The 23,688-nt window shown below is 43.1% G+C and overlaps 1 protein-coding gene across 1 annotated transcript in view; it reads right to left on the bottom strand.

Annotated features, from left to right (window-relative positions):
- Window positions 1-842: 842 nt before the first annotated feature.
- LOC139222594 (multiple PDZ domain protein) overlaps window positions 843-23,688 on the bottom strand; it is a 44,707-nt gene continuing 21,861 nt past the window's right edge. Inside the window, exons 22-49 of the mRNA XM_070854398.1 lie at window positions 22,987-23,185; window positions 22,005-22,046; window positions 20,457-20,558; window positions 20,139-20,219; window positions 19,778-19,955; window positions 19,577-19,687; window positions 16,780-16,872; window positions 14,409-14,471; window positions 14,069-14,140; window positions 13,083-13,257; window positions 11,942-12,138; window positions 11,667-11,758; window positions 10,889-10,967; window positions 10,461-10,523; window positions 9,765-9,860; window positions 9,613-9,687; window positions 9,293-9,485; window positions 9,044-9,189; window positions 8,263-8,346; window positions 7,117-7,310; window positions 4,986-5,133; window positions 4,811-4,897; window positions 4,609-4,705; window positions 4,330-4,493; window positions 3,405-3,509; window positions 2,974-3,068; window positions 2,506-2,629; window positions 843-2,412 (exon numbers count right to left, since the gene is read on the bottom strand). Of these exons, the coding sequence (XP_070710499.1) occupies window positions 2,266-2,412; window positions 2,506-2,629; window positions 2,974-3,068; window positions 3,405-3,509; window positions 4,330-4,493; window positions 4,609-4,705; window positions 4,811-4,897; window positions 4,986-5,133; window positions 7,117-7,310; window positions 8,263-8,346; window positions 9,044-9,189; window positions 9,293-9,485; window positions 9,613-9,687; window positions 9,765-9,860; window positions 10,461-10,523; window positions 10,889-10,967; window positions 11,667-11,758; window positions 11,942-12,138; window positions 13,083-13,257; window positions 14,069-14,140; window positions 14,409-14,471; window positions 16,780-16,872; window positions 19,577-19,687; window positions 19,778-19,955; window positions 20,139-20,219; window positions 20,457-20,558; window positions 22,005-22,046; window positions 22,987-23,185 (3,302 nt within the window). The 3' untranslated portion in view covers window positions 843-2,265. The remainder of the gene's footprint in view (window positions 2,413-2,505; window positions 2,630-2,973; window positions 3,069-3,404; window positions 3,510-4,329; window positions 4,494-4,608; window positions 4,706-4,810; window positions 4,898-4,985; window positions 5,134-7,116; window positions 7,311-8,262; window positions 8,347-9,043; window positions 9,190-9,292; window positions 9,486-9,612; window positions 9,688-9,764; window positions 9,861-10,460; window positions 10,524-10,888; window positions 10,968-11,666; window positions 11,759-11,941; window positions 12,139-13,082; window positions 13,258-14,068; window positions 14,141-14,408; window positions 14,472-16,779; window positions 16,873-19,576; window positions 19,688-19,777; window positions 19,956-20,138; window positions 20,220-20,456; window positions 20,559-22,004; window positions 22,047-22,986; window positions 23,186-23,688) is intronic.

Below are 23,688 nucleotides of genomic sequence, written 5' to 3'. Positions count from 1 at the left end.
GCAGTTCAGCGAGCAGCAGCTGAAAGTAGCTGTGTTGGGTCTTGACCTCGGGGTGAAGGAGTCACCCAACAGCAGAGCATATGTACTTCTGCTATAAAAGTACATCAGTGTTCAGTCCACTGAATCTGCACTCACCCCAGACCTCATTAGACGAAGGACTTCAAAGGTCCTGCAAGACTGTGATTAATTGGTAGTCCCCATGTTTGCTGTAAACCGACTTAAGAAACACAGCTCATGCACATGACTCCACGCAGACCATGTGACGGGCTGCGAGGCAGCTGTGCTTGTCAGTGTTCAGACAGACAGGATGCCATATTTTAATGGGGAGCTGCGTCTCTCTGTATCCAGGCTTTATTGAGTCTCAAGTAGCAACAGAGAGCCTATTCAAGCGAGACCATAGCGCTGTTCCACATGGTCGTATTATCCCATATCTATAAATCTTTGTTCATGTACACATCATTTCAACTTGCTTTAGCTTCTGATGGAGATCCACTTGCGTTTCATTTAAATGTGACCTTCACTGACGGCAAATTGCTTTTATCTCCCGGATAGAAGATTTATTGAGTTGATGTGCGGCAGATGTGACGTATACTGTGCAAGTGTGCAGTCAGGAGCAGTAAGAACTGGTGCATTTGCAAAGTTGCTCTGCATTTCACACTCCTCAAATACTATTCATTTTTATATTTCAGTTTATAGACACCCCGCTGAGGTTTAACAAGGGAGTATTCATATTTCATGGCAATTACTAACAGAGAATGAGGATGCTAAAATAGGAGTGCTGTCTGCTTTAGGCCAACAAGGAAGAACAATACACAAAACAATGCAACAGTGGGACACATTGATTGAATCCAAAGGTCACTTTTATTTAATTCAGTGTGAATAAATTCAATACTGTCACATTGACAGTGCTAGAGCCTCGTAGTTAAGGTGAGAAGACAGAGAAGAGACAACTTTCTCTTGAAACTAGACCACACAACACATGCGTAATGACCTCAACTACACACTAGATGACAAATGGTAAATAATAAGGGCAAAAGGAGCTCATGTCCGTTATATAAACATTTGACATGTAATACACAGAGGAAAACCAATCATCCATCCCAGCAAAGACAGCGGGTCATTTACTTGTCTGTGCACTTTCATTAAGTGAACATTAATTAATACTTTTAAAAAATCCAAATACTGTGGCATAATACCTTTCATTTCAGCTTTAGCAGCACTATATTTCAGTGAGTAGGTCGTCCACACACACACACACACACACACACACACACACACACACACACACGCACACACACAATTCCTCATCTAGTCAAATGTGCACTCATACAACATTTCTCAGTTTAATGACCACGGCATCAAGGATTTCACATCTTTCCCTTCGGGGGGGAAGTGTTAACACTCTGCACACTTCCATCAGTCTCTCTTGGCCACGTTTGCTAAAACAACAGTGACTTCATGATAAGTTGATTAACACCAGTTACAGCAGCATCGGCCTTACAGGAAAATCAGTATTTGCCGACAGCAGTGCAATGTAAAAGACAAATAATGCTATTATCAGCTAATATAGCCATTTGCTAAATCCTGCTAATCTGTTAAATGCCTCTAGTGCGTTTTCGTGCTGTTTCATGCTGTGAATTTGGTGGGAGGTCACCCCTTTAAGTAGACCGCAGACTGTAAAAACACCTTGAAAACGAGGCCTCTCTTCTGTAGAAACATTGCTTTGTGTTGTAAAATACTCTTGAAAATAATGATCTCACGATCCATTCATTTGAAAACAGGAAACCGCTCAATACTTGTTATTCGGTGAATACTTCATAAAAGAGCCATGGAATGTAAAGGAGCTGTTTCTAAAACTATTTACAACCTCACTGAGATTTATGTAACAACTAATTAGCTAACCAAAACTGTTTACTGAACTATTTATGAATTCATGTGACAGTGATAAAAAGCTCTTACTGTGACACATTCTACACATAAGTCTATTTGCAGCAGGCTGGTGTGGATCACAGTGTGCTCTATATTGAGCAATAAGCTTCTTCATGATTAGCAGTGTTCATATTTCAGTGTGCACATTTTCACAAATGAACATCTGGTGATTTTTAGCACAATCTGCTGGTTGCGAAAATGTTGCTGGTTTGAGTTCTCCTGCCAGACGTGACACCACACCTGTGAGCTGCGTTGCTTTGGGTGTCATTAAAAGGGTGTAGGAAGATAGGAAGGTGGTGAAGATAGCGTGTGTATTTGCATATTGCATATGTGTGTCTATGATAGCACGGTGAGCGTGACAGATCCTTTGGTCCTTTTCAGGATGCCGACGGCTTCTTCGTGAGTGACGCCCTCCAGACTCTGCCCATTAACCGCCATTATCTGGTCTCCTCGCTTCAGACGGCCGTCCTCGGCTGCTGCCCCCTAGGCACGAGCACACAGGGCGGTAGAGTTTTGATTACAAATATGCAATTTCTCAATTCTGACAAGATAAAGTGTAATAATTTGGCCACTTACTTTTCCAAAAACTGTTTTAACATAGATGGGCAAGTCTCCGTGGGGGCTGCCGTACCCTCCGACTATACTGAAGCCCAGTCCATCTGGTCCCCTTCCAAGAGTGATGGTCTTATACTGAGGTGGGCTGCTGGAAAGATGGACACAGTTAGGGACTGTACTGTAAGTTATAGGGGCGGGGAGGGGGGCTGAACCATATGGTTCACTTTGTGAAGAAACAAAGCCGGCCCCAGCCATAATAGCACATGATACCTTCCCTTCCCTCACGTAATATCTGGATATTAGTGTTGAATTTGTCCAACCAGTTTCATCATACAAACTTCAAATCGTAAAGCTCTCGAGAAAAAGTTCAAATAAAACAGAAAGCTAGACCCCCCCCCTCATAATTTCCAAACAGTCCCCTGGGTGGACTGACAGTCTAGAGGTAAGACGGATGGGAACCACACAGCTAAATGTTCTTCGTGTTCATACCCGAGGTCATCCTGGAAGATGCAGCTGCTTGTAAGACCTCCAGCTGTCTGCTCCTGTGAGGGACCCGTCACGGTGGTGTCACCGCCCGCTACCACCTACAGGTGAGTGAAGACACACACACACACATAGAATTACGCACTTATATGGTACTACTGACCTGTAAGATAAAGACTGATAGCATGGTGGTTGTGCTGGACGAGGGAGGTGAGTTTTATGGATACTTCAAACTGTGGTGGCCTTCGACTGTTCGTTTCAGGCGAAAATGAACACAGATAAGGTAAAGAATACAGGTCATGTTCAACTGCAGATTATCTAACTGCGCCTGCAGATTTATCTAACAAGAACAGAACGATAGAGAGGACAAGTGTGTGTGTGTGTGTGTGTGTGTGTGTGTGTGTGTGTGTGTGTGTGTGTGTGTGCACTTCTCTGACCTGCAGCTGTATTGTGCCTGTGGCGTTCTTGAGCAGAGCCACAGCCTGTGAGTGGCTCATGCCCTCAGCAGAGGTTCCACAGATACTGACGATGCGGTCCCCAATCTGGGAAAGTGACAGTTTAAAGCAATTTAAAAGGATACGTGAGAGACAGACAAACTGGCACATCGGCAGAAAATAAAACCGAAAAGTCTGGGTATTTCAGATGCAGCTCAGACTCTGTTTAGCTCCATGTTGGCGACACATCAGCGTGTGGGCTGGAAACATGAGTAAGAGAAGTAGCTCCTGTGACATTTTTAAATAATGAACAGTCCCCATTGCTTTTGTATTCCCTTTTTAAAAGTGTGCGGAGATGCTGTTCTGCGATGTGCATTATTTAAACGTTTCTTCACTGAGTCTGGAGAACTGTGCATGATAACGGGACGTGAGACCCTGGCTAAAACTATTTAAAAATTGAATTCACCGCACGACACAAAAGCGAAACTATGCCTGTGTTCGGCTGAGTAATTTCATTATGTCGCGTTCTCATATCTCATTCTGGCTGATAAGACAAAGCAGCATGAATATACTATTCAAGACTTGCCCCTATTCATTTCAACGAGCCCCTCAGAAGGCTTAATGATCTGAATGCAGAAGGAGAAGGAGATTTATTATCCATGTTAGCAATGGCTATTGTCCTCCTCCGGCCTGCGTCACACAGAGCTACAATTGTCATTTAACTGGCAGGGTCACTGCTAAAGGCTGTTGGCTCTTGACCTTTGAGAAGATTCGAGATTCACAGACTGAGTAAAGTGAGTGGGAAGGACGTCGCTTGGAAATACTTAAGATTCAAATTAAATCCTACACAGGAATTACTGGCATGCAAATTCTTAGCGCTGCATTCAGCCCAGTAAAGGTTACTGAAACCGCGGCGTAAATCTCGTACCTTGAGCTTCTGTGTCTGAGCAGCCACGCCGACTGGATTCATCATGGCGATAAAGATGGGTATATCGCCCAGGGGGCTGCCCACGCCGCCCGCTATGCTGATACCCAGGGAATCACTGGGACCTTTAGTGAACTCAACTGTTCTGGTGTCCTGATGCTCTGGAGCTGGAAGGAAGCAGACAGGCAAAATGTGAGGACTCCTTGTCCACTTTTCACAGTTTTCCTATGGCTGCCTAACTCATATGCTTCATGAATCAATATCAGATCGGAGGCGACTTACACTCCAGACTCCCACTCAGTTTGTCAGGGTCGCCGGGAGGGTTTCCAGAGTCTGAGCATGACTGAGAGGCCGCCTTGGAGCTTCCAGTTTCACTCATCTGAAACAAAGACATTTGCTTTGCTGTTTTTCGAGTACATGAGAGCAATTTGTAGACAAGAATGACATCAAAATATGAACCGTGAAAAATGTGAAATTACAGTACCTGACTACTCTGAGACATCCTCCTCTCAGAGTGGAAGGGGCCTGCCTTAAACCTCCCTACTTCCAGTTTGATAGGCCCCACGCAGCACTGCAACACAAGGCGCATCATTAGTAGGATAATATACGCGTGGTTCGCTGACTGCGCTTCCCTCTGAGGGCCAGCACGACACACGTACCTTCAGTAGCGCGGCCACGGCCTCCTGCGTGGTCGACCTGACATCCTCGCCATTGACTGACAGGATCTGGTCGCCCTGCATCAGCTGGCCGTCAGTGTCCACCAAACCTCCCTTCACGATATCGGACACAAACACTCCAGTGTCGTTCCTGGTAGGAAAGGTTGAAGACAAAGACGCGACAATGAGCTAACATCTTTTACTGTTTGCGTGTTTTTCCCTACTTGTTGACCTTAGCCCTCTCGCCCCCCCGCTGACTGCTGTTGTTGAGCATGTAATTGCTGGTACAGTATTGATCCAGCCGTTTCACATTTTTCCACTGAACCTCTGCACAAATGCTGCTCCTGCTCCTTGGGAGGCGGCAGACAAACAGCTGGTAAAATGGAATATTTAATAGGAAAGAGTGTATTTACCCCCCAACTGTGACCTCAACGAATGTGTTTCCCATCTTGAATCCTGCATTTGCTCACTTCACTGTGACCATGCAGCCGCAAAAAGTGAGAAACTATCAGAAATCCTTATCCTGACACATTATAGGGCTTACTGGTGTCTCATTTGTACCAGTGAAAGGAGAAGAACCAAAGGGAGATAAGAATCATTGCTCCCCAAGTGTTAAGTAAGTATTAGGTCTTTATTGGAAGCATGTCTGACAGGTGTCTACACCTACAACTTGCCACCTGCCTGTCCCACCTCAGCCCCCCAGCTTTTACCCCTTTGAGCAAATTTGGGTTTTGAGGCTCTGCTATCTGCCACAAAAAGCAGTGAGTAGTAAACCCAAAATCTGAGCTTCTAAACATCCTTTGACAAACCAGTTGGTGTTGTCACAGGAAAATACACTTTGGCCTTGTTTTCCTACAGTCAAAGCTCGACATTGTGAAAAGAATCTGCGCTTGCTCTGAGCACTCACTTCCAAAAGCACATCTCCTCTGTGGACTCCGCATATCTCAAGTGCCAATCTCCACGTGGATAAAACTAACACAAGCAGAGGCTGTGAAGCCAGGCCACTCGATCCCGCTCAATGGGAGTGCCAGAGATACTTGGCTGTGACAACTCCTCACCACTAACTGCTAGCTTGCACTTTCCGTTTTAGCCGAGGGTTTTTAGGTTGTCTGTTATGTCGCTGCCTTTTCCATCCTGTCGAGCGTTTTCGCTGCTTTTTCCCACTCGTGAGCAAAACCACTGTGACAGAGGCAAAGATTTACAACTGCATTAAAACTTGATGTGCCTGTGGCGGTCCAGGCTGTTCAGCCCACGACCCCAACGTGAGCCTTTCACCCTGCAGTTGTTCAGAAAGTTATACGCACGCAGCCACGGACATGTACATGTACATGTGCATGTACTGTAAGGGTCCAATCACAGCACCACACACACCTGACGCCCACAGGCCGTCAGCATGTGGACCAACAGGCTTAACACACAAAGGCTACTGCGAGAAGCCCGTGTTGAGTTTATGTGTAAGAATGTCTTCATTTTGCAAGCTCACGTCCTAGTAAATCATCCTCAGCTGCTCTCATGGGAACAAAAAGTAGCTGCCCTCCCTGACGCAGCCCCGTCTCTGCCGTTTGCTTGTCACGTGTTAGTGTGTTGTGCATGTGTGGGATCTCTATTTCTCGCTCTCTACACACTACACACTATTTAAAAATACAGTTCTTATTATGATGATTACCTCTGCTCCCGTGATCTGCATTAAAAAAGAAAATTCATACAGTTACTGTCAAATTATCTATTAATTATAATTAACTATAACTATAATATAATTATGTTCATTATATTGCCAATACCATTCTATACCTACTTTTGTATTTGTAGTCTGGCTGTTCTGAGTTTGCTTTTATTCTCAAGAGACAAGTCAATGCAATATGATTAATCTTAAAATGGCCAGCCGTCTGAGACTTTAAGGATTTATTTGCTTAAATGTCTTTTTTATGTCTGCTCATACTAATTATTACATATTAAGGGTTGCCAAGACTCTTTAATATGCCAACTCTTTTTGTGACTTGAAAAGCAAACTGCAAAGCCAACTGCAAGCTTTTTCATGAAAAAGCAACTTTTTCATATGTAAAGCTCATCCAGCGTAGCTCCAGATCATACTGCGCATCACTACGCAGCAGCGCTAACAATAAATCTCTCTCACCTCCTCCCCACTATGCTCAGGCCCAGGCCCTGGCCGGGCTTCTTGTGGAGCTCCACGGTGAACGAGTCCCACAGGTCTTCCTCCTTGTACTGGGCCTCGTCCCTGTAGACCACCAGCCGGACTCTCTGCGGGGTCTGCCGCAGCACGTTGATGGCTTCGTCGTGGGTGGCATCGCGCAGGTTGATACCATTCACCTGCAATGAGAGAAAATAACTATTGCTTGTCTTTAGAAAAATGCACTGAACTGTGCTAAAAACTAGGAAAATGTGCTACATCTAAGGTCACATTTCTATTTTGGGGCATTCTGCAACGTAGCAAAGTCCTATTCTTATATTCCTGATGTTAAGTGAATGCTCAGGAGACTACAAAGTGCTAACAGCCTAATTTAATGCTCAAACTGAATTTTCCTTTGACCACTGACATCACATTTCTTCTGCTGGGCTGTCTGACCTGGATCATAATATGAAAATCACAGGGGATGTTACAACACTTCTTCCCACAGAAGTCTGTGAGAAGCCTCAGTGGTCAGATTAAGGATTGATGTTTTTTTTTTCTTCATTTTTACCACATTAAAGGGGGGAAATACCCCATTAGCTTTCTCCACGGACATGCACAGGATTTTTCCCAGCTAATGGCATTGCTGTGGAGTGGGGAAAAAAGCTCTCTACTTTTCCTCTCTGAACCTATTTTCTAAACAAAACGACTTGGCTCGGGGACTCAAATGAATAATAGAGGGCAATTAAGTCATGAGGGTGTGTATGTGTGCGTGCAAGCATGCATGTGTGCTTTCAATCCAGGTCTACTGATTGAGCTGCCATAACTATAGTCCTGAGCTCCACCCCTGGCCTCCCTCTGTGACAAAGCACGAGGTCAAACTGAGGGCAAATCCAAGTTGAGCCTGGATACTTAACTTGTCTCTCCACGTATTACAGACCAGTGGTTACTTTTCTTGGACTTCTCACTCAGAACCCCATCTTGATAATAACATAACTTATATTTGAAGCATCTTTTGTAGTATCAAACTGCTTGATCCTTGACTGAAGATGGAAACTGAAGCTTTCATGTTAACACTCCTCATGCGGCCGCGTCTCACTCTGCCTCTTTTTTATCTAGGTCATGTGTGATGCTCATTATACCGCAGCGCACCTCTAGGATTTGGTCTCCTGCCCAAAGCCTGCCATCTTTCGAGGCTGCCCCTTCTTCATACACTTCGTGGATAATGATGGCTCCCTAGAGCGAGAGGGGGAAAAAAAGAGAGCAAATAAGTATAGAATAAGAGAGGAAGATGAGAGCAGTCAGTGTTTATTTGAAAGGAGTGAGAGGGACGCAGGACAAAAAGGTGAAGTAATGTGCCATGTTGGAGGAGAGAATGTTTTTTTTTTTTTTTTTAAATGGTGCGTATGTGTGATTTTTATTGCATTTGAGGGCAGGCAGATATTATTTTGGATCGTGTGTGTTTCTGACTTCTAGTGTGTTTTCTCTGCGGTCCAGTGTGAGTGTCATTTGGGGTTCAGAGGTTACATTCCAGGGCTGGATATTGTCTGCCGTGGCTGAGGCCAGACAAAGAGCTGCTCCCCCAAGCCTGACTGAGCAGACAGAATAGATGGGCTGAGGAGAGGACACTGGGAGGAGGAGGAGGAGGAGGAAGACTGTGACAACATCATTTCCTACATTCCTGAGCCGCCACAGCTATTTTCAACCTGGGTTAAACCACCACCAAAGATTCTAAGTGGGTGGCATAGTGGGTGGTCAAGTAACTTTTTTAAGTTATTGCACATTTACAGCACATTTCATTGTGGACTGTAAAAGGTGAAATACTTTATGTTTTAACCTTATTTTTGTTGCTAAAGCAGTCACTTCTCACATCAGAAAAGCTCTTCATTACAGCCTCATTAGCTGATTCAAATTTCATATTTTTTTCTCCTACCAGCAGGGTGTCGGAGCCTCCCACAATGCTCAGGCCCAGGCCAGTGCGGCCCTTGGAGATGTCGATGGTGGTCTCACAGCCGGGAATGATAGGACATGTCGTCGGGTCGCAGACCAGAGTGGAGGGGGTGGACGAGCGACTCGGACCTACATTAGTGGAATCAAAAGAAGTGAGAAAGTGACTACTTATCTCGTAGTTAGTTTCGCATTAATCAATTTTAAGCAGGTAAAGCAAATTAAGCGCACTCACAAGTGACTGTGTCTGCCTCTGGCTGAGTCGGGGTGGTCGTGGCGGCACTCGGCATGCTGGGTAGGCTGGCAAGGACGCTGTCTGACCAACCTTTATCCTGGCAGGTTGACTGGGGAGAGGAGAAGGAGGGAGTCTCATTTGTAGAGAAGGTTAGCTTCACTGGACCTTTGGCTTTTCTCAGTAGAGAATTGACCTAAAACACAGTAGAATTACTAATCAGATAGTAATAATAATTCTTCTGCACACAAAAAAGATCCATTATGATGAACACAGGAACTACAATGTGATGATTACAGCTTATTTCCAATGACACGGTGTACCTTTTCCACAGTGTAGCCTAGCACTGATTCACCATTCACAGCTAGGAGTTTGTCCCCTGGTTTCATGTAGTCCTCCTGCATGGAGCACATCAACATTGTGAGAAATCAACCATAACACACTCAAACCATCAGCTGCAGTATTTGATACATACTGTGTCTGTGTGTCCTTTCACTTCAGATATACTCTGAACCTCAACTCCACCGTCGGTGTTCCCTTCCACAAAGGTGATGCCAGGTCCTCCGTCCTCCTGTTGGAGAGCAGCAACATTATTTAAACTGATTCTGTCTAGGCCAACACACCTGAACATGGTAACTGTGTGCACACGCATCCATAGTTGTAACATGAGCTAAATAATAAAGCTGCACCAGCTAGTGGGTCACTTTGCACACTTCCTGTGCAACAAGAAAGAAAGAAAATATCTGCATGGCTAGAAAAGGGGCAAAATCTGTTCTGTTCTTTATCATTTGTGTGAACTGAGCCTTTATGCCCCTTCGGAAAAGCTCTGCTCCCATTCACTTGTTGTTTTGTTTATTCACCCTTTTATTTGACAATGTTCCGTCTCTTTTGTCTTTCTTGGCAGCTTGTCAGACTTGACTGCTCCTGTGCGCTCCCCACTCTGCTCTGTCATACCCCATTGACTTTTTATGTACACCTCCCTCATTACTGCTAACTTTCTCCCCATTGTCTTCTTTATTTTGGTATTTCAAAAGAACAGTGTTGTCCTGTGTGTGTGTGTGAGTGTGTGTGTGTGTGTGTGTGTGTGTGTGTGTGTGTGTGTGTGTGTGTGTGTGTGTGTGTGTGTGTGTGTGTGTGTGTGTGTGTGTGTGTGCGTGCGTGCGCATCTCACCTTCAGCTTTATGATGTGATGCACATATGCTGAAGTCGAGCCATTAGCAGGAGTTGTTTCTAGCTGTGAGGACATAGGCAGTAGTTGGTATAGTATGACGCAAAGATCTGTGAGTGTGTGTGTGTGTGTGTGTTTGCTGGTGAGAGTGTGTGTCTGCACCACGGTTTGTGGTTTTTGGGTGTCTTGGGAGTTCCACACAGACTTGGGAGCTTGGGATCTCCAGGACCACACAAACACAGAGACTTTAAGGAGCAAACATTCAGGAGCACGATATCAGGTGAAGGAGGTTTGTGTGTGTGTGTGTGTGTGTTTCATAGCTTGTTATGCAGATGGGACTTCTCTCTCCAAACATCTGCGCATTTGTCTGCTGTAGTGCTTGTGGGTGTGTGACATGTGTGTTCTCTGTGTGGCGAGGAGTGTAGTCGTACCTCAGCTTGGGGCTCCACGGTGTCTCCCTCATGTTCCCTCACCGGTCCCACAGCCATCTGGTCCAGCGCCTCTGTGTTCCTGCCCCAAACAGTCATAACTCACGTAAATCGTCGCTCCTCTGCTTTTACGCGACAGTGGAGTCGTGATTTATGTGTACTGATCACAGTGTTTTGTTCGGGGGGTCGGGAAAGGGATGTGAGTTAAGTAGAAGGTCAAGTAGTGTGATCCTGGCAAAGACTGTTTGAAGGGGGGTCAAGGGTCATAAGTGTCTGACTTTGTGCTGATATGTCAGCTGCTATGTTCCATTTCCATACCGCTTACTGTATACTACATATACTTGTTATATACTTGTATGCTACTTTTGCAGTTAATATATAGGAAATGTACTATTTCATACTAACAGGAAGTCTTATTATTGTACAATGATTGATACAGTATAACACAAAATGTTTTTTCAAAACTCTAATTTGCATATTCTTCATTCATTTGCTTTTACAAATCTATATAAAACTGATAAGTTACTGGAAAAATGGTGGTGGATTAATCATTTTAAGATAAGAAATACTTTGAGTGCACAAGGAAGAGTCTGTTGGTCCACACTGAATATGCACTATAATACCACATCTCTCTGTTGAATTACAATAGCTCCCTCTACTGAACTGCGAACAGCAGTGCAACAGACATGACGGGGCAATGAATGGGAATGAAATGTAGTTGCTGTTGCCATGGAGATTTGTTTCAGAAGCTTTACTAGGAAGAATAAAAGCGTTTTTATACCTGACAAAGATGATTTTGACTTTGGATTGAGAGCTCTTGATAATGGAGGATGCATTCTGGTGGCTGTGGCCATAAAGGACTTGCCCATTGATCTAAAAAAAAAAACAAGAAGAAGCAAAATATGCAGTTACACACACTTTTTCTCCAGAAGTAAACATGTAATACATAACAGTGACACCAAAAGCCTTTTTAATGAAAAAGCAATGACATAAGATGTTCAAATCCTTGAGTAAATTACTTAAACTATCGAGAGCTACAATCGACGCTCATCTTACCTCCAGCAGCTCGTCGCCCACTACCATGCGTCCGTCCCTGCCGGCCGCCCCGTTGGGATCTATTCCCACCACGAAGACGCTCATGCGAGAGCGGTCCCTGTTCCCCGCCAGGCTGAGGCCCAGGCCTGTCTTGCCTTTCTCCAGCTCGATCATGTGTAGGACACCTGGGAGGCTGCCATAGCGCTGGATTATGTTCTCTGAAAGAGGCAGGTGAAGTCATGGCAGACATTACAGGCTGACATTACTGTTGAACAGTGCCAGATTTATCTTGAGCCTGGGCTTCCATATGATTCACGTTGCTCAAAAAAGGGGGCAGCTGTATTGCTTGTATATAAGTTTTAAATGTCTGACTGCTGCTTTTTTTCACTATCACCTTCTCTCTCTTTGTCTCAATCTTGTCTCCATCCCTGCCCTTCTCACTCCAGCCCGTTCTCTTTCTCTCTTCACCTCTCCTGTCTCTGGTGTGTTAGATAGCCGCTGTTCGGACCAATGGGCTCCTGTTGTTCTGGGCTCCCTGCCACTGTTGAAGCATCAGTCCCGTACTAATCTCCACAACTCACCTCCCCGGGCCCAACCTCATCAATCTTATCCCCGCAGGATGGGCACACTCTCTAACACACACATATTCTCCACAGTCCCAGGTGTTTGGAGGCTGGAAGTCTGTCCTTTATGCTGGTTGCCTGAGCTGAGTGTGACTGACTGTGACCCGTTCTCCTTGAAGCGGTGAGTTCATCCTACAGCTGAATGCTAATAGCTAATTGGGACATTGAGTCCTTCAGGTTTTGCTGAGGTGCGACCACCTCAAGCATAGGAATCAGTGCTCTTTATTGCAGACCCTGAATGGGTTTATGTGCAGGCAAGACAAACATGTAACTTGGAGGACCTCTAGTGGTAGTCAGATGATAAAGCGGGCCACAGTACGCTAATGAGTACATTTTCCATCTCTATTAAATTGATTGTATTTCGTTGAGTATATAATACACGTTTCTCACAGGTCACATTCACACCAAGAATTCACACAAACCAGGATTTACTTTTGGCCACAGTGAAATCAAATGAACCAGTAACACAAATGAACATTTCTACTGTCGTGCCAAACAAAATACATAATCGCACCCTTAGAAATAGAGAGAGAACTCACTCCAGTTGTAGCCAAACTCATCCTCCACCTCCTCCTTTATCTCCTCCTCTGCCTCGGCGGGGCTGCCAGGAATCTCTGTCAGTGTGTCTGTATCAGTCTCTCCCACATGGGGCACCACTGGCAGGAGGAGGACGGTGCTGGTGGGAGATGCCTTCGCTGCTTCACGCTTCACCGGCTGTCACGCCACAGATGGAGTTTGAAAATAGTTTATTAGTGAAAGTTAAAGAGAATTTTCTTATTTATTTTTTCTTTTAAGTCTTTGCATATAAGTTTGAATCAACTCGATAGAGGGTTTATAGAGACAGGGAGGCACATGAGAGCTGTTGATGTGATCAACAGAAGCCACATCTTGGTTTCCGCTAACAGCTTCATCGGTTTTAGCAGGACGTGTTAGTGTTAGGATGAGAAATAATTATGTGATATGGTTCCTTAAAGATGCCAGAGGCTCAGATCAGAATTAGGTTAATCAGCTTACTTACAGCAATGAATTAAGATAAAATGATACTTACTGAGTCAAAAATACCACATTTAATTACTTAATTATTACAAATGTCATTACTAATCATTAAATTGGTATTTAAAATCAAATATTCACCCATTAGACACTGATATGTGCACTTACCTGAAAACCTGGAGCGACAAATCACATTTTTCTTTGGTCATTTTTAGTTATTAGAAAATATCAATCCATAAGTCTAAGATTTGCTTTCATCAAGCATTTAATCGAAAACCGATTCCGTTATTCTTTAAAAGGAAGCGACAAAAAGCAAGAGACAAACACAAAAGGACAAAACGTGTTCTGATTTCACAAAAACGCACAAAGGATTTCAGACAGATGGAGGGGATGTTAGGACACGTACAAGTGTATGCATGCGCAGCATGTTAGAATATATCGGATACATGAGCTGTATCCTGGTATATCAACACATCTGTACAAGCATACACGGAGAGGGAAAGGGGGAAGCACAACACAGAGACCCACAAACCTTAAACGGGGTAGGAGTGAAAGGGTTAGTTGGAGAGAGGCGGAGGTAAAGTCTACTGTGACTGTCACCCTCCTACAGAGAAGAGACAAAGGGCAACAACTTTAGAAGACAACACACTTCTGAGACAAACCGACATCTATTGACAGACATATGCCAGTGTTGCGTTTGAAAACATATCTTGAGTCCATGTCGAAAAGCTGAACACATCTACTCTAGAAATGCTGAATTGGAAACATTTCAAACCGTACAGAGCAATGCTTGAGCAAAGTTGACCGTGGAGCAGCGCCAAATACAAAACACTGATACAAGTTGCCACCGGAGGGTAACTGGAAACACCAACCTTGTCCTTGTTGTCCCTTGTCATAGCTGCAGCTCTCTCCTCACTGGAGTCTGTTAGCGACGACTGCTATGTGTAAGACAGACATGAGGGTAAATCACTCGTGATTGGAGAGCAAATTCATAATATTCACTTCAGTGTCAGCAGACGGTGAGAGATATTCTATACCATAAACTGGGGATATTAATTAAATAAACTGTTTAACAGACAGTAAGACTTTTGAATGAATTGAATACTATTAAGATTTTAGTTATAGCCTTACTAAAACATTTAGTTCAAAACTATGGAGATGAATTAAAGGAGTCCCGGAGCAGAGGGTGCTGCTGAGATGAGTCGGTGGGTGAGGAAAAGTAACGGGGCGCATGAAAAATTGGACGACGCCTGGATGCTGACCGGTAAAACTAAACAAAACTAAACACAAGTGTCTTTAAACAAAGGATGATTTATTTACATTCACTGAGCAGAGCATTTACACTAATCTGTCACAATCAGCAGGGGGAGGCGCCTAGACACATCTGTTCACAGTTTGCAGCGCTCTCTCTCTCTCCAAAAATGTCTAACTTAAATAAATGTATACAGCAAATGGTCAGCTACGCTTTTCCCTCAGATCTCCTGATTCCTCGGCTTTTAGCGGGTACTCAGGAAGACGGTTTAGCAATTACTCTAGTGGCTCTAGGAGATCATGTCTGGCGCATTGTAATGCGTGGTGAGATGCAGCGGGACGGCTCGATCTCGATCATTAACTTTTCGCTGAGAGGTGAGGTTTGACTCCGTACCGAGTCTGTGTCAGGCCACATTTTGGCTTTTGTCGTGGCTAAAAACTCACATCAATAGAAAAGTTCAGTCTCGTCTTGAACCAGAGCAAATAGATTAATGTCATATCCAATATGTTCTGAGCCACTTAAGTTACACACAATACTACCACATAAATATTCTCCCATCTTCGCCGCCATCTTTACTGTAAGTTTTTAAACTTAAATGAAACACTTTACAACAAGTTTGAGACACCTTGTGAATACAATGAGTGAGTCTACTTTTAGAAACGCGGGGCGGACCGAAGGTTGTGATAAAAATAATGTAAAAAGAAATCAAAAGTTAAATGAATATCTTGTAAAGCTTACAGCGGTTTACAGGTTTAGGTTTAGGTTCTGCTTTTGAGTAAACACTGCACTTCTGCTGCTCCATAATGTCTGTATAATCAGCACAAGCGTTTCCATAAGCAACATGAATAACTGTTTAACAGTTAAATTCATTAATAGGTCAAACTTCTTATTGTCAGTTAGATGGTGAATTATTAAGATCCCGTAAATAATATCATAAATAAGAATAAATTAATCCTGAATAATAAGTTCTGAATGGCAAAAGAAACAATCTTGTGCTCCATACGCTATATCATGAAAAACCATCTGCTTATAAATGTTCCTTCTGAAGAAAAATCCGTTTTTTCTTAAATAAAAAAAAAACACTTTCTCTAGTTTTCAGCTTGAAGCTTGGCAAAACCAGACTAAGAACTAAGGCACATGCACACTCAAAGACGCCAGCACATTGATGTGTCGAGTGAAAAAGCGTATCCAGCACCACATGTCTGTCCAAGCTTGACCATTTATCCCCGACGATGGAGCTTTAAACGTTTTGCCAGAAAGTCTGGCGTTTTGAAAAAAAGATATTGCGGTTTCTAGTTCTTCATATAATAGTATTTGTGTTGAGTGCCCACTGTCGCATCATGTTGTCTGCTTTACACTGACAGTGAGACACTTGGGACAATGTTTGAGGGATAATTGGGGGAAAAATTGGGCCTTCAAAGCCGGGGACAGGAGGAAAGTAAAATGCACTTAAAGTAAAAGCTATGATTTTACTTCTCGTTTGGTGCAACAGAGAGATGCAGTAAAGCACAGGAGAGATAAAAATAAGGTAACATATGCTTATGGTGACAAATGAGGGAGAAGTATAGATTCAAAATAGATGTGTGAATACGTGCACACACCCACACACACACACACACACACACACATATATATATATATAGAAGCAGAAATAGGACAAAAAGTTTGGGATGAAAATTTCTATGGCTGACAAGAGAGGTTTTCCATAAAGGACAATAAATGCCCTGTATTAGGAAGAATTATTACAAATTTTAATGCACCTCAGGGCTATCTTCCATGCCTTGACACTAAATGAATTATTCATTATTTTGAGTGTTTAACCCAAGACTCCACACAAACACATGCAAGCTTTCTTCCATCATCGTCTTCACTCTTGGCATGCAGCTCACTGTTAACACAACTTTAACAAGTCAAAGGAGTACGGGTCAAGTGAAAGACACACCCACACACACACACGTAGGCAGACACAGACTTTGGGGTCGCTTTCTAACCTGAGGGAGGGCAGGTGCTAAGTGGGTTTGATTAGTGCTGCAGAGGCTCGACCCGCGGTGGCTACTTAGCTGCAGAAAGGGCAGGGGCGGCTTCTAAAAGCAACACACAGGACCAACAAGCTGACAACATGACGAATATTTAATATGACGGCTGAGCCTTTCTGACAAAATTGAATCGGAGGCCATCTGGGAGGGAAAAAAAAAGAGGGGGGGGGGTGTGTGTGTGGAGGACAGAAGCACCTCGGGTTTTATTTAAATGAGTAACCATTAAAGCGACCGGCTTCCTTGAGGACAGCCGTTTCCTCTGCATCAAAAAAAAAAAAAATCAGAGCAAAGGCTCTTTCTCTGAAATACTTTAACAAAATGTTTCAAAGATTCCTGCAGGCTACCTTGAGATTATTCACTGCTTACAAGGGAAGGATTTGAAACTTAAAGGGAAACAGCGAGGATGTGCTATTACACTCTCTGAGTGGCCTGAGGTGGCTGCATTTAAAAATGGCATTACTGACCTGCCTACAGCCCTCAGAGATATCAGCCAATCAAAAAAATATTTTTTTAAACTATTTACGCCGCCGTTATGAATTACAGTGGAGCTGCAATTCAATATTGGTGACTTTATTGTCAATTGCAAAGGTGTCTTTTTTGTAGAAGACGTCTGGAGCGTATTTTGACAACCATGAAGATGAATTCCTTCATAAAAAATAGTGATGAAATTTCAATAACCCCCATGGTTAAGTTGTATTAAGAATCTAGTGTGGACGTGCACTGAATGTCAGCAGAGGTTTTCTAAAACACCTGATATTCCAAGTGACAAAATTGATTCTACCATTTGCTGACCCTTCTGATTAAAAACAGCATTGGGGCTCATGTCATTGTTATGGTTAGATTACTCTGTGATAGAAAATAGATTAGGGTTCCGAGATATTAAAATAAACCTTCAGTTCTCTTTCTCCCAGAGGGAATCTCCGATTCTAGTTTGTCTTCATTTCCGTCAATACACACATTATGTGTATATCAAAGTCGAAGATGCAGTTAAGAAGAAAGACTCGGCTAACTGTGTGAGAGACAGAAAGAAAGAGGAGCCAGGAGAGATAACGTAACACAGATTAAATGTGATGGATCGTTGATGTAATAGAAATGAGAGAGACAAAAAGGGAAAGACAGATTACCTGACATGTGCGATGTAGCATGCATGTGAGAGTGGTGGCGTGTTTCTCTACAGCAGGTGATGGAGCTGGGCTATATATTGACTCAGGCTGAGAAAGCAGTGTGGAGGGACAGAGATGCAGGTTGAAGGCAACTCATGATGTAGTAAGTGTAGCTAAAAATGAAGTGATAACACTTTGGTCAGTATATTTTAAGAAGCAGCCTTTACTTGCTTGCTTCTTTTTTCTGCTATTTAGATCCGAGGCCGTTCTCGTGTTTGTAGGCAGAATATGAATTCACAACCGGCAGACTTAGCTTAGCTAAAAGCCTGGAAACGGGGGAAACAGCTTGCCTGGCTCTGTCCAAAGGTAACAGCACCTGCTTGGTTGGAAGTTAATGAGCTTTAGAGGTGCTGATGGGCAGATTTTGCGTCGTCTGGACCGAGCCAGGATAGCTGGTTGCCTGCGTTTCCAGTCTTTGTGCAGACCATCAAATGAGAGTCGTATCAATCTTCTCATCCAGAAGTTATTCTCTTGTGCTGTAGATTGTTTTGCTCTGTTGGAGTAATGTCACCTGTCAACAGGCCAAAGTGTATTTAAACTTGCTGTAGCTGATTTTTTTTAGACACTTATTAACTTTTAAGTTACAAATTTAGTAGCAAACAAACACTATCCAGCAGATAGGTAGGGTTAGCACCATTAGTGTCAATATGGTTCCCAATATTCATTCTCCTTTTAGCTGTGATTGGTCCTCAGTCACCCCAGTGGGAACTATCTGGCTGCTGAGGTAAGATAATAGCTCCTAAACACTCCCCTGTTGTTGCGAGCTAGTTGCTAACTTTGTCTGTCTGCTGTTTGGTGCTAGGGCCCTTTCACTCAAAAAAAGCTGCCAATTATGGCTGCAAAACAATTTTAAGAGTAATGACCGTGAACCAAAACAGTTACAGACCAAGAGAGCCAAAACGATGAGGTGAAAGATGCTATAAACCTCCGTAAAAGCTGAGGGGAACAGTAGCGAGAGTAGTTCAACACTGCGAGAAACCCCTGCGTGGTAATTATAAGAATACGCTTTAAGGTATTGTTTGGAGGCACCAGAGTTGAGCATGATTAACAGGAATCCTCACCCTTCTTCATGTCCTTCCTTCTGCCTGTGTTACATTATGAGCTGCTACGAGGCCTAATGAGTATCCACAGTGTTAAGGAAAGCGTGTGGGAATATCTCATAGATAGCAATGCATGAAAAGTGATTGACTATGAGAGATCTGACTCTGGAGCCAAGCCAGTTACAGCTCCAGCTGGAAACTACTTAGTTATGCTTTAAAAGCCTGAGGGCACTTTCAAACAACAAACGATGTTGTTGATACGGTGATTTTCAATGAGTGCTGCACTTAGAGGTTAAATCTTGCTAATATATTTAATATGCCACGCATAGTTTGTTGTTGCGCTTGTAAAATATTTCAAAATGACTTTCTTTCAACATTCAAAAGCAAACCAGGAACTAGAGGGGGTGTATATTGTATACTTTAATTTGAAAGTGCCCTAATTGACCTGTGCAGATGCACCAAACTTTTGCTTAAGGTGGGGAAAAAAAAGGCGATGGGGTGAGGAAATGGTGACCTTTGAATTATGAGGTTACTGGCATACAGACTTACCCTGGGCCTGTGGATGATACTCTGGACCAAGAAGGAGACAGGGTTGCCAGCCTTGCGTATGGCCTCAACTGCCTCCTCGTGACTGGCATCTCTTAGGTCTACTCCATCCACCTGCCAGAGAGATATCAGGGATTTAAGTCAGTCCATCAGGAACCCATAACCTGAAATTTATCAGATCTGTATCCTGCAATGTTCCTTTACCTCCACGATTCGGTCTCCAGTTTTCAGGGTCCCGTTTTGTCCCGCAGGACTATCCTCCAGGATGTGCTTGATAAAAATGCCCCTCATCACCTCTCCGTTGCTCAGCCGGCTGCCCATCCCTCGGCCCCCGACGATGCTGATACCCAGGGACTTGCCTGGCTCTCGCAAGAGCTCCACTCTGAGGAAGGTGCCAATACCAGAATGCTAGATTTGAACATTTTTCACTTCAAAGCTGTGATTCTGAGTTCCTTTGTGTGTCAGTGCTTCATGCTTGTGCCATCATTCTAATGTATTCAAACGATATCTGCCACCGACATGTTCATCGCAGTAGATTAGAAGCGTGGATTCAGTGTGTACTCACTTCCTGGGTTGGTTCCAATTGCTGTAAGAGGCACTCTCCTCTCCCTCTCCATCTTCCCGTTCAGGGAGGTTAGGAATATCCCTAAGCAGACAATAGAGGAAGCAACTGTTTGATAAAATTCAAAGAACTTAGATTCACATGATTGTCAGGGGCTCATTAAAGCTCTAGGGACAAAAAGGAAGGAAGTACTTTCACCATCCTTGTTGGATAGATACAGACACACACACCAAGGAATCACAAAGGGCACCTTTTAAGTTTACTTCTAATAAAGCGTAAGGACATGACAAAAGTTACTGTGGTAGAGTGTGAGGGACATACTTTGGAGCTGGAACTGGGAGTGTATCAGAGAAGACGTCGTCTTTAACCTGCTCTAGGCTGGCCTTGTACTCCTCCAGATACTCTGCTGGAACATATGTGATGCTGAGCACACACACACACACAGAAACACACACACACACACACGAAGATGAATGAGTTGACAAACTTTTCTTTAAACAAACAATTTGGCATGCCCCTTTTTTAGAAACTCCATTACCCACTTTAGCCGCAATCATGCCCCTGTTCACTATGAACTCACATGGTCATTTACCAAAAATAGAGGCGAACTGGCATTCAAATGCAAACAGGTGTAAAGCACTAAAACCACCTTCTTTTCATTAAACAAGAAAAGCTTCTTTTAAAACTGCTTATTCACATTCAGAAACTTGTTTTTTTTTTTTTCAATTCCAGCAAAGGCACCGGCGCGCACGAGGCTGTCGTAACCCCGAACTATCATTTTCTCAAATGAGCTCTCCTCATCTCCAGCCCAAGGTGAGATGCAATGAATTCCATATACTGTATGCCCGTGACACTTGACTCCTCAAAACAGATGTTTACCTTCAGAAATGCCTGAGCAAATCAAGTCTTCCATCATCTAGTGTGATGAACATGTGACAAGCGTGAAGGGCGTATCCATCATTAACTCATGAGCAGGTTACTAATTCACGCTGAGGAATGAATCAGATGAAAATCTGACACCCACTTTAAGTCCCATTTTCAAACAATTCAGAGCGACGCTGTTTCTGAGGGGCATAATAACACATTTGAGTGAAGCTGACAGATATTCAGCAGATGGGCTGATTTGGTTTTTACACATGATGGCATGCAGACAGAAAGCGCACATGGGAGAAGTTTTCTGAGCCTGAGGGTAACCCTAAACCCTAAACCCTAACCCTCATTCCCAACCCCAAATCCCCATCCTGGAGGAAAGGAACTGGATTTGTGGCAGAAAGCCCTGAAGGAAAACTTCTCCCCTGTGTGCATGAAGAGGAAAATGAATGATGAGAGCATCACAACATGCAGTGAGAGACATGCCAGCTTCAATACGAAGCTACTGATAAAAACAACAGTGAGTTAAGAGAGTGAGTTATAAATGGTGGTAAAGGAAACACGGAACATCCAAGTAATAAGTGCACGTTAGTCACAGAAATAAAAGAAGTTATGCAGCAAGTGAAGTACAGTAAGTGAGTGATGCAGTCAGTCAAGATTTATCCAGACATCATTTTAACTGATTTAAAATATATGTGCTGTGGTACGGCATAAGTAATATGATAAAATATCAATTTTATCAAAAGCAGCATCTTCTCCAGTTAAATTCCAAAACATTTAACTTTTAATATTTTGAGATTGTCATCGCTTTGACACTCTGAATTGACTCTGAACTCTGCGTCTGGGTAAAGCTTTAGAACAGACTGCAGTGGAGCCTGACAGCAGATGGAGAGACTGTGAGAGAGAGAGAGAGAGAGAGAGAGAGAGAGAGAGAGGAAGGAAACCAAGATGGCAGCTTCTTGCCGAAACACCACCAGCGTGGAAGTTAGTCATACTCACACATAAAATGGGCACAGATCGTCCTCAGGTGCACAAGCAGATCTAGAATGTGAAGAGTTGGCTTTTATCCACCGAAGCTAACAGACTGCCAAGTTTAGTTCAGCGAGCAGAACTTGTGAAACACCACATCCAATTTTCTCGTGACGTAATTCCCTCAAAGGATGGCAGGAATGGTAACTCCTTTAATGCTCTAAGCTTTCACGGTTTAGTTTAATTGCAACTGAGACATACCTCTTAACACAGAACTTTTTTTTTTATCTCCAAGTTCATAGAAACAATTGTGTGAATAATCAAGTATAAAGACTAAATATGAAATGCTTAAAAGCACATATTTGATACACACACTGAATACATTAACATGTATTGATTATCAGACATGCATTTAAGTAATCCTGATGAATTTGAGGTAGAAGTTTGAAGTTTGTAGTTACTAAAAATACAAGGCAGCCATGCTGGTTTTTACAGATATACTTTAAGAGTCACCACTATTCATTTTTATATGACCTTGGTGTCAACACCCCAGTGCTTTTTCAATACCAACTGATTTCAAGATAAATGAAAACTCAGTTACTAAAAAGCTGGCAGAGAACACTTTTTTTTTTTTACTCAAGGTTTTACTCAAATGTATAATCGCTAATTCAAACTGGCACAAAAACATCATGAAGAATCAAAGATTTTAGTTATTTCCTCATTGAAATCACAGCTTCATCAATGTACTACTATTCATTTAGGCAAGATTCTGCGACAACTGTAAAGCAACATTAAACACAGATACATTTCAGGGGTTTAACTTCATGTTTACTTAGTAAAATCATGTTGGCACTGGTTCTAAATTGTAGTGTTTCAGATTGGCACTTGTATTGAATAGTCCCACATGGTGCATGATTGTTACAAGGCATTTGTGGTTGAATCGTCTATTTCCTGTAAAAACATGTAAGCAGATAGCTCACTCGGCCGATGCTGTCTAATCAAAGTGTCTTACCCCAGGTCTGGTCCGATGAGAGAGTGTCGTCGGAGCATGGAGCGAGCCTGAGCATTGGTCAGGTTGGCTGTGGGCTCTCCATTGATGGCCAGGATGAGATCACCGACACCCAGACGTCCGTCGCGGCTGATGGACCCACCGTGAATTATACTGCGGATCAGCATCCCCAAACCGTCTTTCATGGCGCATACGGTCATCCCTTTGAGGTAAATTATAAGAAACTGTTACACACAAAACTGGGATTTTGATCTGAATTAATGACAAATAGTTTAAACATCCAACATTTAAGAGCAATCACTGATGACTTGAAGCCATCGATTTTCACTAACTCCTTTATAAATAATAGGATACCCTTAATACTTGAACTGTACACTTCCACCGATAACTTCCGCCTGAAATAAATGTGATTCACAAGCCATTTCAGCTGTGAAAAAAGAAAACTTCCGCAGCAAATGATCCTAGAAACTGTCACAGAATTCACAAATTCAGTTTTCAATTCATCCTCAGCGGAGTAACTTCAGAGTGACACAATATATTTGGGGACTTGTCTATCTAGAACTTTCAGACTCACTTATAGCACAGTGTACAGGTGTTCTTTTGCAAAGATCTTAAAAATAACATCAGTATGTTCTATTTAAGAGAAGACTGGAAATGCAAAACCCAAACGTATTAGGTAGGAATTTTAAAGCGAGCAGGAGATAC

Source organism: Pempheris klunzingeri, chromosome 23 (genome assembly GCF_042242105.1).
Source record: "Pempheris klunzingeri isolate RE-2024b chromosome 23, fPemKlu1.hap1, whole genome shotgun sequence".
Classification (NCBI taxonomy): domain Eukaryota; kingdom Metazoa; phylum Chordata; class Actinopteri; order Acropomatiformes; family Pempheridae; genus Pempheris; species Pempheris klunzingeri.
The sequence above is the reverse complement of the archived record's forward strand: the minus strand, read 5'-3'. Positions and strand labels throughout refer to the sequence as shown.